Here is a 13,648-nt window from a genome sequence, read left to right on the forward strand (position 1 = left end):
CTACTGCTCTGGAGAGTATTCAGTGTATGGAAGTAATCGTATGCGCATGGTGTGTGTCACCTGGTATGTTCCCATACCATGTATTGAATTATATGGTGTTTATGATTATATGGATTTTATGATTCAAATGTCATGAATAAAAATTATGAGACATTTAACCACTCCTTTCATTAGAGGGAGCCTTCCTGGAAGCAATCTGAGTAACACAGATGTATTATTTAATAAGAACAATAAGAAAAATTTCCTGTCTCCTGTTTGCTGCATACTGGACTAAAGACAGACAGAATGGATCTTGATTTGCATTCATGTTCTTTAGTGATTTCTGCAACTTCAAATGCTTTTCATTAACAAGCTATGAAGAAGACATCATTGTTTCTGGTATGTTTTTAAATCAAATTTATCTGAGAGAGCCACATTCAAATTTACTGTAAAATCCTTTCAAAATCAGAAGTAGTGCTGACATTGAAAGCAAGAGGCTGTGAGAGAGGTGATTCTTCCGGAAAAGTTTTTTTTGTCAGTTGTAGAGACTGCTTAAGGCTCCTCAGCCATGCGAGAAAATTGTTCTTAAAGCTGGGGAAAGAAGGCTGGACCAAGCTGCTCCTGATATGAAAAAAAGGGTGCAGCATAAGAAAGAGGTACAAAGACAGTGAAGAGTAAAAAATTTGAGCCCTGGGAATTTGCTGTCAGCAGAGGATGAGAAAGAGGGGACAGTGACAGTATCTACTGGAGGAACCACATTTCTATCAGCAATAGTTATGGTCTTCTCCTCCCATAAACCATCCTTGCCAATAGCAGCATTTGCAGAGTGCTTCCTGGGTCTGCATATTTCTGTGCTTCTTTTGTGTTCACAGTAATCAGAGAAGCTGTTTTGTGGACAAAATAAAAAGCATTGACATTCATTACTGTGCAATCTTTCACATTTTGTGTGTCCTCAGTGTCTTATGGGGACTTCTGAAAGTTAGGAACTGCAAAATGCCTGTTTCTACAGTAGAGTATCTTCTGCCTTCGAACAGAACTATGTAGTTTTATCTTTTGGAATTTTGCAAAGAAGCAAAGAAGCAATTTTAAAGTATGGTCACATGACTTGCTTTCACTTTTTCTTTTTTCTTTTCTAAGGACAAAATCTCACTGTTCATTATCTTGTAATTAAAAAATGCATCTGGCATCAACGGACCTTACATATCACCGCCTATAATATCAATTGGCATGCATTTAGTTGATTTTATCACTACTGCAGGTAAAAGGGAACCTCAGTAAGTTTGCAGAAGAATAAAATTAGTTGGTATGTATTTCAGACATAAAATATGATTTTTAAAATGCTGTTACTGTGGCCAGCATTTCTTTATTCTCTCAAAGAATGACTCTTTATACAGCAATTTCAAGGTTTCATTCTGCAGCCACTGAACCATTTGGAGTTTTGCCTGCACAATGACATGAGGTAAGCTTGTTCTGTGAGTGGAAACTAACAATATTCCACAGGACCTTCCCACATATCACCAAGGACTAAAGCCCTCAGGGCTGAACAGAAAAGTCTCTACATTTGGTGAATGTGACAGTCCCACTTCTGTGATCAGGCCCAGTGGGACACACAGTGGGCCATGTTCTTTGTGTTTTCAACCTCCAACTCCACTTGTTCAATTCAGAGTATCCATCTTTTGACAATGCAGTTAATGTGGTTCTTACCCCAGTGTAAATTTATGCCACAAGAATATTTATAAAAGCATAGGTTTAAAAAATGATTTTAGTAATTTTGTTTCTCACTGCAGCTGGAGGTGTTACTAACAAGATGATGAACATGAATCGGTTGTGTGTTCTACAACTGACATATGTAGCAGTCTCTTTGCGTGCTCATTATAACTTGAGGCAAAATAATGTTTTATTATTATAGACCAGATGTGCAAGATCCAGTTAAGATAGCAACATATCAGTAGATGACTGAAAATAAATTGTCTTCCACATTTTCCATTAAATGCAAGAAATTGTTCAGATTACCAAAATTGTGTTATATACATATTAAGAAATATATGCAATCTTCCAGAGATATTTATTAATTGACAAATTTCCAGACTTGTGCAGTTCTTTAAAAATACAATTGGGAAATAAAAGTAATCATTTTTATCTAAATGTGTTCTTAAAGGAAGAAGTGGAGAGAGAGAAGTGTGGATTTCTGCCCCTGAAAATGAGCCAGGCAGAATTATATTAATCAGTCGATAATTTGCTGTGAAAACCTGATCTCACTGAAGTCAACAGTAATAGGACTGAATCGTTAGTCTTAATTCTTCCTTGAAACTGAAATTTTCACTTGCATGGAGAGACACAATAGGGCTAACGCATCGCTTCGGTCTCATTTAAAATTTACCACACCTCCACTTCCATCTTTACTGAAACAGAATTTACAAGTGGTCTTCACCCATCTATGTGAGGGTAAGTTTTTTTCTAATCAGAGTTCTATTGTCAAAGCAATTCTAAAATACATTTATTTCTTTTAATAAACAGAAAATACAACACTTTTTAACAAGAGAACATTAAATGCTTGAAAACACAACAAATTTTCTGGAAACAGACTTTGTCCCTGAGGCTCTAGTTTTGCCTTCACTAGTTACCTTGTGCAGAACACAGGGTCTACCTGACTTTTTTCCTCTTTTTTCTTAAAGCGTCTATATCTGATATGTTGGTATAAATACTTCTATGTAATGGAAATAATAATTTCCTCAAAGGTGCACAAATCTGCACAGAGCTGATACGTTCTTCCTGACTATACTTTCAAATCATGTTATAACCATATCACCTATCTTGATGGTTAGTTATATTTTAAATTGCATTTATAATTTTTTTCTTTAAATGTAAATCAAGGGAAAATGGAGAAATTTAATTTAAGGCTTTTGACGTAGGTAGATGGATACGTTACTATATGGAAAAACAAAGTATTGCTACATGAAGAGGTTTCACCACGCAAGAGCTGCATTTAGTCATCTAAATTAATAAAAATTGTACGCATTTGATTGATTTCCAGGTAAATTTAAATTTTATGAATTTGATTGGTTTCCAGGTCAACTCAAATGCAATGCCTTGTAGTAATACATGGTATAAAAACTTACTTTAACAAGCATGACTTATTTTCCGTATATCGGGATTCAATAAGTAGCAGTGCCTGGCACACTAAATAGCTCCAGTGTTTTGCAGACACCATGCAGAGCAGGATCACATTCAGGAAATATTGTGGTGCTAGAATCCACACCTAATAATTTAACATTGTTCCAAAAATTTTCCATAACTTGTGAAGATGGATCAAGTTTTGGAACACTTCATTCTTTGAAAAAATTTGTTACTGTGTTCAAGTACTGTGTTTAGCTCTGGGGTCCCCAGCATAAGAAAGACATAGATCTACTAAGGTGGGTCCAGAGGAGGGCTATGAAGATGATTGGGAGCTGGAGCACATCCTCTGTGAGAACAAGCTGACAGCTGGGGTTGTTCAGTCTGAAGAAGAGAAAGTTCTGGAGAGACCTTACAGCAGCCTTCTGGCAATTAAAGGGGGCCTACAGGAAAAATGGGGAGGGACTCTTTATCAGGGAGTGTAGTGATAGGACGAGGGGGAACAGTTTTAAACTGAAAGAGGGGAGATTTAGATTAGATATTAGGAAGAGATTCTTTGCTGTGATGGTGGTGAGGCACTGGAACAGGTTGCCCAGGGAAGCTGTGGATGCCCCATCCCTGGAGGTGTTCAAGGCCAGGCTCGATGGGACTTTGAGCAACATGCTCTAGTGGGAGGTTCCCCTGCCCATGGCATGGGGGAATTGGAATTAGATGAACTTTAAAGTCCCTTCCAGTCCAAACCATTCTATGAGTCTATGTTTCTATTCTATTACATGTTTGAGCTTCTTTTAGGATAGTTGAGGAGATACCGGCAGTGATCTTAAAAGTGATCTTTGATTTTTAAAGAGTAGAGATAATTTGTAAAATGACTCTATAGATATTTCAAATCTACTTCCTATGGGTATGCATGATGATAGGTGCTCACTTTTATGGCCAAGCAAGTGGTTCTGATGTTTAGATTTGTTTGTGCTAAAATAGTAACGGGAATTTGATCCAAATTCTGTACTCTTTCTGATTCGTGTCAGCAACTGATAAACAAAGGTCAATCAATTTATTTCTAATACTAGTTCATCTACAAGTCAGACAACAAATTTTGACTTTCAAGTCACAATTTTGAGTACTCATAGAAGTCAGAAAAAGCAGGATTGTCAATAAAGTGAACGTGGTGTCCTTTCCTGCAAGTTTCTCAAACTCTTGAAGTTCCTTATTTACTCTGAGGGAAGTTTCACATGTAAACATACATGTATATTAGTTCTATGTTCAGTACCTTGGTGTGGAAGCCATGAAGAAAAACAATACATATCGAAACTCTGTCAGACTTACAGAGTTATGTTCCAAGTAGAACCTACATATTAATGATTGCTACTTTTACCTACAGTATTTTTATTATCTACCACCAGGTTAAATTTTTCCCATCTCTTTCTTACCCCTCTTCACAAAGTGCTCAGCTTCCATCAGGTTACTATGCTATAAGTCCTGGGGTACTGAACTTCAGAGATTATCAGAAATTATCTGAAGAACATGAAAGAAGGTAAAATCATCACATTTGTTACTGTGCTGTACTTTACATAGACTTTTGGGAAGCAAATAAAACATTTAAAACACTGTGTTTCTTTGAGGTTTTTCTCTAAGTATCACAACATAGGGATGATGTTTAATACGCCTTTATGGCTTCATGAGCAGCGTATTGGTGTACAAATTAACATCACTACAGAAATATTTTTCATAATAGCCAGGTCAGGAAACCCAAAATGGAATGTAATAGTAACCTGAATTCCTCCTTTTCCTATTTCAATATCTGACATGGATTTACCACAGGCCTACCTCCTCTCTCCTGAACAACGCTGGAATGGTCTAATGATAAAGTAACTTAATTGACATATCTGAAATGTGTCTACATAAGCTGCCTGATCTCTGTTACAGTAAATGAAGATACAGTCAGTGAGTTCTGTCGATCAGTTCCCCTGACCAATAAAGATATCTACTTAAAGACAAATTTAATAATTTCCTAGAACTCCATGGACTGCAGTTGGAATTTAGAAAATAAATCGTGTGCATACACCTATGCAGGAGTCATTCCAAATTAGGCAAGATCAACCCCTGTCTAGCTATCCAAAGTGAGATGTTTGAACTATTAATCAAAGCTCCTTCTAAAATAATGAAAGGAGACCAGCACCTTCACAAAGCAATTCATCTCATCCCTGAATTTCTGTTTATCATCATCACAGATGGAAGGAAACAAATCTCCACTATAGGGAAGCTTGAAGGTTATCTTAGGTTGGACACCAACAGTGGATTTTGTTCAAGATTAGGTATAGACAAGTGAGGCAAGTATCTCAGCTACCATTATAGTCAAAAAGGTTTCTTCTTTTGGTCTAGCATCATTTGAGATGATCTAGGTTATCCTGCCTGATGTCCAGTTGCCACTCCAGACAATCACAGGTCATGTGCCATAATTTTCAGCCTGTTGCAAATGTGTAAGGTGAGCTTAAGTGCATCAAATGACATTGGATGTATATATTTAGGTAAATAAGTGGAGCTCAATGAAAATTCAATCCTCTCTAAAGGAAGAACATTGCATAAAGTAAATGTGTAAGAAATCAACCATTTGTATTATATTATCTACCATAAAATTGATCACAAAAGATGAACAGAGTAAACACACTGTATTCCCAATCTCAGTGTATGTAATATGGAAAACCTGTGAGGAAAGGCTCTAATGTTAATATTTGCTTTTACACAAGTATTCTTCTATCCAATTTACAAGTTTGATTCAAAGATACTTCTACTGCTACCAGTACATGCACAGAAATGTGATGTTTGGCTTATGTGTGGAAAACAGAGTATCTGCCTCACCCTTTTTGTTCAGATACAGGAGGGAGGGAAATATCACTTTACAGCCTTGATGAGCTGCTGTGCCCATAGACAAGAACTTTCACTACATCTTCCAAGAAATGTATCCTGATCTTGTATAAAGAATGCAAAACTCCCACTGAAGTAAAAAACCGCCTCATTCATATATCTGGGGGCAGAATTCAGCTCTCAGAACTAAAACAGCTTGCACTGACCTGAAGCTTTAATTCTGAAATGCATTTTCAATTGATATCTTGTATAAATCATGAATTGACAGCAATGTGCTTTATCAAGAAGACAGTATTCCAGTCACAAAGTGCCATCCAAATGGAAAGCGCTCAAAAAGTAAGCAAGAAAGACCAGAACATTATAATGATATTCTTGGGTTTCTTCATGACAAACTGCTGCATTGATTATTACCCATTCACAAGGTATCAGTTTTCATTTGGTCATTGTTGTTTAAAGCAGGAGAAGGCTTGCTCTTCTGACCATCAGTTCCTCCTTTGGATGTGTCCTGGAAGAAAAGCCTTGGCATCCACAGTGACATTAAGATTCGTTTGTATTCATTCCGAAAATTCTGGTTAAGAAGTCCGTATATTATTGCATTAAGGCAGCTGTTGAAATAGGCCATGAAGTAGCTTATAATGAATAACCATTCAGGAACTTTTGGTGCCATTTCCATAGGATCGATAGCTACAGCCAGTCCAATGAAGTTGAGAGGTGCCCAGCAGAAGGCAAAAATCACAAAAACTACAAACATGGTAAGAAAGTTTCTGAAGTCACTTGGCTTCAACCTTGGCTTTGTTTCTGATTTGACTCGTCTTCTGACTTGAAGCACTAAAACCCAAATTCGAAGGTAGCAGAAGCTCACAATGGTGATGGGGACGATGAAGTGAATTACCACAACAGCTATCGTATAGTAGGAGCTTGCAGTCTGAACAAATGTGCATGAATAGATGCGTGGATCATACTTTAAAGAGCCAACAAAAAAATTTGGCACAGTTGCAATTACTGTTAATATCCAGACTAAGGAGACATACAGCATTGTGTTCCAACAGCTGTACACTTTGTCATAGGCAAAACTATGGCATATGTAGCAATATCGGTTTATTGCAATTGCAGTGATGTTGAAAATAGAGCCTATTACACTTAGTCCCATCACAAAGCCACTCACTTTACAGTGCGTTTCACCCAACGTCCATCCATTGTGGAAAATAGCTAAGAGAACCAGTGGGTATGGATACAAGGCCACCACCAGATCAGCCAAAGCTAGGCTCACCACAAAGGCGTTACCTGGGGAAAAAGAAAAAGACATAGATGTAAGTCTGAAAGCAAGCATAGTTGTGAACAAGAAGAAAATATGATTTATTATTTTGGATATCTGCAATGCTAAATTATTGATAATGTCAGCAAGTGTCAGGTCTTTAGGACCAATAGGTCTGTATGGGAAATAATTTTACAATTCAGTTTAGAACACCATGGAAATATCTATAGCAACAAGATGTTTCAAATCTGTTGGTGATTGAATCATACCCTCCCTTCTATTTTAACCTTTATTATACATAACCATCAGCGAGCCATTACATAAGCATGTGTTGAGTTTTTTCAGTGTGGCTAAGTCCATAGTTGGAAGGTGAAAAAGAAAAAAATTCTAAGTTGTGCCAGGTAGGCAAGCCATTATGCCATTCTAACCTATCACCGGAATGCTAACAGGCTTGACAGGTATCAACAGGAAGGATATACAAAGTCTAGGTCTCTAGGGATTAGAGGTATTTGTTGTATTATGCATATTCTAAATTGCCACACAATGGTCTATAGTATAGACATTTTCTGCATGAATGGCCTACCTGTACTGCAGTTATTTTCCCATTGGATTGACTAAGTAAGAGTGAATTGCCTTCACCACCTTCTGTAGAAAGGCATATTTCATTATATAAAGGAAAAATGCATGAATGCAAGAGAAAATTAATGGAAGGAGCCTTTAGGTCCTTTTTTTCTGATGACATTTAAAGAAATTTTAGTGACATGTTTGAGACATTGTCTCTCTTTAAACAGTGTCCTTTTCATCAGTATGAAATTTCTGGTCATTGTATCTAAGGATGCTTTAATAAAATAGTGAGATAGTAAACTGTATTCCTGAAAAATAAATGTGAAATCATTCTCTAGGAACTTCCCAGGAGGCAGAAAATAGAGGCACTAACTTTAGATTCTTGTCATTTAAGTAGCATAAAACACATTTCTGGTTTGCATACTCACTTTTTTGCTTAAAGTCCTTCAAACCATGAACAGATGTGCAAAAGACCCAAATAGCTTTTAAAATTGTGTGTGGAACATAATTATTTTTTGAAAAGAGCAGTTAGATGCTCAGTTCTACAAATTCTGAGCTTTCTAGTTCTCATCTGGGAAAGCAGTTTTCCATTTAGTTTTAAGTACAGAAATAATGCTGTGGATAAGGATGTCATTAGCTGGCAGCCATAAAATCAACAACCACGTAGGATTAAACTCCTCAAAAAATGGCAGAATTTCACCTGTATACTGTTTACTCCATCTGCTCTGCATCTGTAGCTTGCTTAACCTGAATTAAGGAATTGGGAGCTCCCTTTCTCCCACACACTTTAGGGGAAGAGCATGCTCATCAGGTTTTTCCCAGCAGCTAGTGAACTTAACTGAAAGCAGGATCATCCATCTGTAGTTAGAGAAACATGGCTCATCTCAAGAGCGGTGTACAACTTATTTTAGACGGGTCCTTGCTATACTTTTAGCAAACTATCTCACACTCCCTATATACTTTAAAGGCCACACAAGTGGTTTCACAGCTACAGTGCACTGATATGGTACTGGATGTAAGGCAATTCCACGTTATTTGCCTTAGAACCAATAGCAGTGTGTTGGTTTTTGTGCCCTCCCAAGGCACAGTCACTCCCTGCTTTAGGATTGAGTGGTTTCTATTTGAGTTTGTTGTTGGACCTGCACAAGGAGACATTTCCTGCTGGCTTATATGCACCATACTGAATACAATTCATTAATGTCATGCTGTTGTGAAAAAAATAAACATAATTTTCAGATGCAAAACCACATGAAGTAATTTTTCTGCCTTACTCAAGATTGCTAGGGTATTAGAAAAATGTCTCCAGTTTGGGGATTTTCACTTCCAGAAAGAAGGAAACTCTAATTAGAGCAAAACATTTTTTTTTGAGGAAAGATTAAACAAACTAGGAAGATGATTGAGGGGGACATGACAATTTCATATAAGCAAAGCAGGAAGGATAATCCATTCCCATGACTATGATGAACACAAACAAATTTCAGTCACAACAAGGAAGTTTCAAATTAGGCATTGAGAAAAACATTTTGATGGCAACAAAAAGTAAGTGCTGGAAAATCTTGCTTTGAGTCTGCCATTGGAGGTTGTAATAAAAAGTTAAATAAACATTTTTCAGTACTGGCCTAAATACAGCTGATCCCTGTTTTGAGCATTGGAAGGCTGAGATGACTTTGAAGACCTCTTCTAGCCATATGATAAATAGGATAAAAGACAAGATTAACAAAGGAGCAGGGGCTTCTTTATCTGAATGCAATTACACCATGGCGACAAGAATTTCTCTTATGTTTTTTTATCACTGTATCTGACAGAAGATAGAGAAGTCAGGAGTATAGAAAGAAAGAAAGAGAGAATGAAAGAAAGAAGGGAAGAAAGAGACTTTTTTCTCTTTTAGAATGCCTTTTGGAGAAAGATTTAGTTTGGGATGTGTGCTAAGATTAATCTAATCTCTAAGGCCTCTTGGCATTAGCTTATATCTAAAATGTAATTGTTTAGTTAAAATGAAGTGGGCATTCAGCTCTTTCAATCATATTTGGAAAATCACTGTAAAGTACATTTGGCAACAGAATTTCAAAGTTTTGTACGTAGTTTAGGACTTCTTGAAAATTCTGACTGTAATGAATAAGGACAGTTAGTAATGAACTTGTCAAAAAAAAAAACAACAACCACTTTACAACAGAGAAGAAAAACAGTGCAATATCTATAAAGGCCAGAAATGATTTGTCACTTTTATGGCTGTTTGCAGGGCCGAGTGTTCACACTGCACTGCAAAGCAAGGTCCAATGTTTTTTTCTTTCCATGTGGCTGACTGGAATGAAGTTTAATATGACATTACTGCAATGAATAATCTACAAAAGTAGAGAGAAACTTTTCTTATTCATAACAAATAAATAATCAACATTTTGAAGAATCGAAGGTCTTAGGCGTCTTCTACATGCTTGGAGAATGTAAATGTCCCTTGATAGACCTAAGACACAGCATTTGGAGTGGCTATAATTACGTTTGTAAGACAACCAAAGAGGTAACTTTTTGTTGTCTGTAACAAAATAGAAACCAGAGAATGCTCATCTACTTGGAATTATTATAATTATTTCCATAATTTACCTGATGGACTTTGTTGCTCGATTTCAGTTTCATCAGACAAAAGATTACATTCATTCATAAGAAAAACATTTGCTCACTGGAATGGAAAGACACCTTAATTACCAGCAGTAGCTACTAAAAGCAAAATATCTAGCCAGGGACTAAAAAAGATACACATTTGCACTGTTTTGAACCTTGGTAGTTGGGTGCATAAAAAAGAAAATAAGTTCTGATATTGACTTTGGGTGCAACAGAACTAGATCAATATTTCATGAAGCGTTCTTGCATATTGGTTTTGTTGCCCCAATTAACAAGAAAAAAGGGAACTTCACACCCTCTTGTAATCTTGATATGACTTTCTATTGTAGGAATTTAGTCACAGAACAAACTTTCTGATAAAATCAGGACATTTAAGGGCTAAGGACAAGTTCCGCCTGGACAAGTTCCTGTGCAACCTGCTCTAGGTGGACCTGCTTTGGCAGGGGGGTTGGACTAGATGATATCCAGAGGTCCCTTCCAACCCCATATCATTCGTGATTCTGTGATTCAGTGAAATAAAGACTGCTAATTAAGAAGAAGGTGAAATGCTGAAAGCATTTGGTCCGTACAATAAGAGTAACAACAATGACAAAAATTAAGTACTTGCATTATATTTGGATGTAAATGAACAAAAATCAAAGCCTAAACCCCTTTGATAGTTCCTACAACTTTTAGAAGAGCAGATCTTAACTTCAGACAAACAGCAGTGCATTAATCCCAAGGCATGTTGGCCAGGATTCACTACAGCAAGTGGCTTATTGGATCTATTGAGTTTAGACCAGTATGGAGATTGAAGAAGCATATGTAACAGCTTGAAGAAAGCAATCCATCCTTCAGTCAAGAAGACTGTACCTCTTTAATCTCCCCTTGTCTATAATTACTAATCAGTAATAGAAACTATGCAGCTCTGTTGAAGTATTATCTTGAACTTTCTTGTGCAATATCACCTTTTGAGCACCAGGCTTAAATATAATTTCCAGGCTCCAGACCCTACTGAATCCTCATTAAAGTGAGTCTCAAGGTCTGGACCAGTTAAAATAGAAGCATACTTGACTAAGAGCAAATTGGTGTAAAATTGACTCCACGTGTCTGTCTCCACTCCTGGTTGTATAAGAATAGCCCTGAGACTGAAACTAAGGACCAATCTGCTCAGACAAACCGTTTAAACAGCAGATTACTCTTAGCACCAGCCTGCATGGAAACCTGAGCAAGGTATGAGTGGGTTTCCACCTCAGAGTTCAGGATTTCGGCAAAACAGATGATTACTGTGATGCAACTGTGTAGCTGGTCCCATTCCTGGAGCTTCTTCATTATATGTCCATGTACACACAGATACTTACTGTTTCTTCAACTGATTGCTTTTCCCAAAATTTCAGTTAGTTTTTGGCATATTTTATGAAAGGTTTACATAATAAGATAGAAGGTTATGCTTTCAGAGCCCAGACTTCTGCTAAACTTCCAGGTAGTGGCTTTTAAATGGAAGCCCTGGCTGATGCTGCCAGCGACACCTACATTTTCTGACCTATAATATTTTCTACTGGGCTTCAGTTCCTATAATTCTTGCAGCTCATTTCAGGCTTCATTGTGGGGGTTCTTCTTAAGGTTTGCTCTTTAACGCGGAAAGAAAACATGGCTCTGGAGGGACTGAAGAACTGGCACCAGGCAGGCAGGCAGAACTAGGGACTGAGTAGGTTTTTGTTTCTTTTTCTAGAATGGCTCGGCATATTTGGCTCAAATATCATGCAGGGAGACGTTAGCTGCTCCTGGAGAAAGGCTGATGCTTCTTACTTCCTCACTACAATTTTTGTCTCTAACTTTGTCTCTAACTCTAACTCTAACTGGCTTCTTTTATTAGTAATTTTTTTACAGTGTTTAAGCTCTTGTAGTTCTTGATTTTTTTTGTTTAAATAGATAACTTTTAAATCTATTTAAAATCACCCATGTCAACTCTTTTTTTTCTCACAATCCATCTGAAAAAAACCAATCTGCTAGCCTAATTCAGATGTAACTCCATTCATGTCAGTAGGAATGAAGCCATCAGAAGCGGACACCAGCAGCAGGTGGAGCAGAGAATTGTCTTTCACACATTGACATTTGAATTCCATATGACACTATAGGCCAATACCTAGGGTAATCTTTGATTTACTGAGACATGCTAATCTACTATAATGTTCATCAGAGTGTTACTAACAGAAGGTTTAACATAATGCTCCAAACAAATGCCAGATGGGTTTTTGTTTTCTTTGAATATGATAGTTTAAACGTGGCAATATGCTGCTTTGTAGTAATGTTTCATGATTTCAGATATTAGTGAGATATACTGCAGACATTCATGTAATGAAAAGGGACAGGCAACATGTTTTTACTAGAACCACAGTATTTTAGAGACTATAGCAAAAAATATAACATAGACAATGAGTCAAGGCTGGTCTTTGATCTAAGGAACGTTCATCTTCCTTCTTTTTAGAAAATGTATGTTCTATGAAACTGTTTAAAATATTTGGTTAGTATAATTATCCTGTGATATGTATAAGGACAACTCTCTACCATCACTGGGAGTATTGTAAGCAGAGCAAAAGGGGAGTATTTACTGTGGCAGTTCCCCTTTTATTGTGCAGCTACCCAAAGACTTTGGGAGAGCTTTCTGTTCAGAAGAAATTCAGGCCTAGACACCATGAAAGTTAGACATCTGTATTTTCACAGAAAATTCTGGAATCCAAATCTAACAAGGGTTTAAACCTTAGTCATCAATTTTCTGGATGAAAGCAATATGCTGTTATGTAGAAGATGAGAAGAGCAACTTTTCATTTTAAGGTAAAACAATACCAACAGTTTAGTGGAGAACACTCTGTACACCCCTTTCTCAAGCTGTGCTGCAATGCAAAGAATGCAGGATTCACAGGAATAGAAGCTCAGCATGTAAAAAGGGGCTTGAGATTGTGGCTTAGTGACTTGCAGACTGCTGGATTGGGACAGACTTGCGGTCTTGGACTGCAACTATGAGTTGGTGCTGGAAGCTACACTTCTAGGAGCTGAATTTTGAGCTTATAAACCATAGCTCTCAAGTGTCAACACAGTCTTGCTGAAAAGAGGCACCTGAGTTGCATTGTTGATTAATACACTTTTGAGTGCATGATTTTGGATGCTTGACAGCTAGGTATGAGTATAACCCAGTGAACAAAGCAGCCATTTTTTAATGTGTGCTCAGGCTTCTTCTCCCTGTTGTTAAATATGGGAGCACCGGTACTTGAAGAGAGT

The 13,648-nt window shown here is 37.2% G+C and overlaps 1 protein-coding gene across 1 annotated transcript in view; it reads right to left on the bottom strand.

Annotated features, from left to right (window-relative positions):
• Positions 1-6,370: 6,370 nt before the first annotated feature.
• Positions 6,371-13,648, bottom strand: part of MTNR1B (melatonin receptor 1B) — a 32,617-nt gene continuing 25,339 nt past the window's right edge. Inside the window, exon 2 of the mRNA XM_074145775.1 lies at positions 6,371-7,239. Within this exon, the coding sequence (XP_074001876.1) occupies positions 6,371-7,239 (869 nt within the window). The remainder of the gene's footprint in view (positions 7,240-13,648) is intronic.

Source organism: Numenius arquata, chromosome 1 (genome assembly GCF_964106895.1).
Source record: "Numenius arquata chromosome 1, bNumArq3.hap1.1, whole genome shotgun sequence".
NCBI lineage: Eukaryota > Metazoa > Chordata > Aves > Charadriiformes > Scolopacidae > Numenius > Numenius arquata.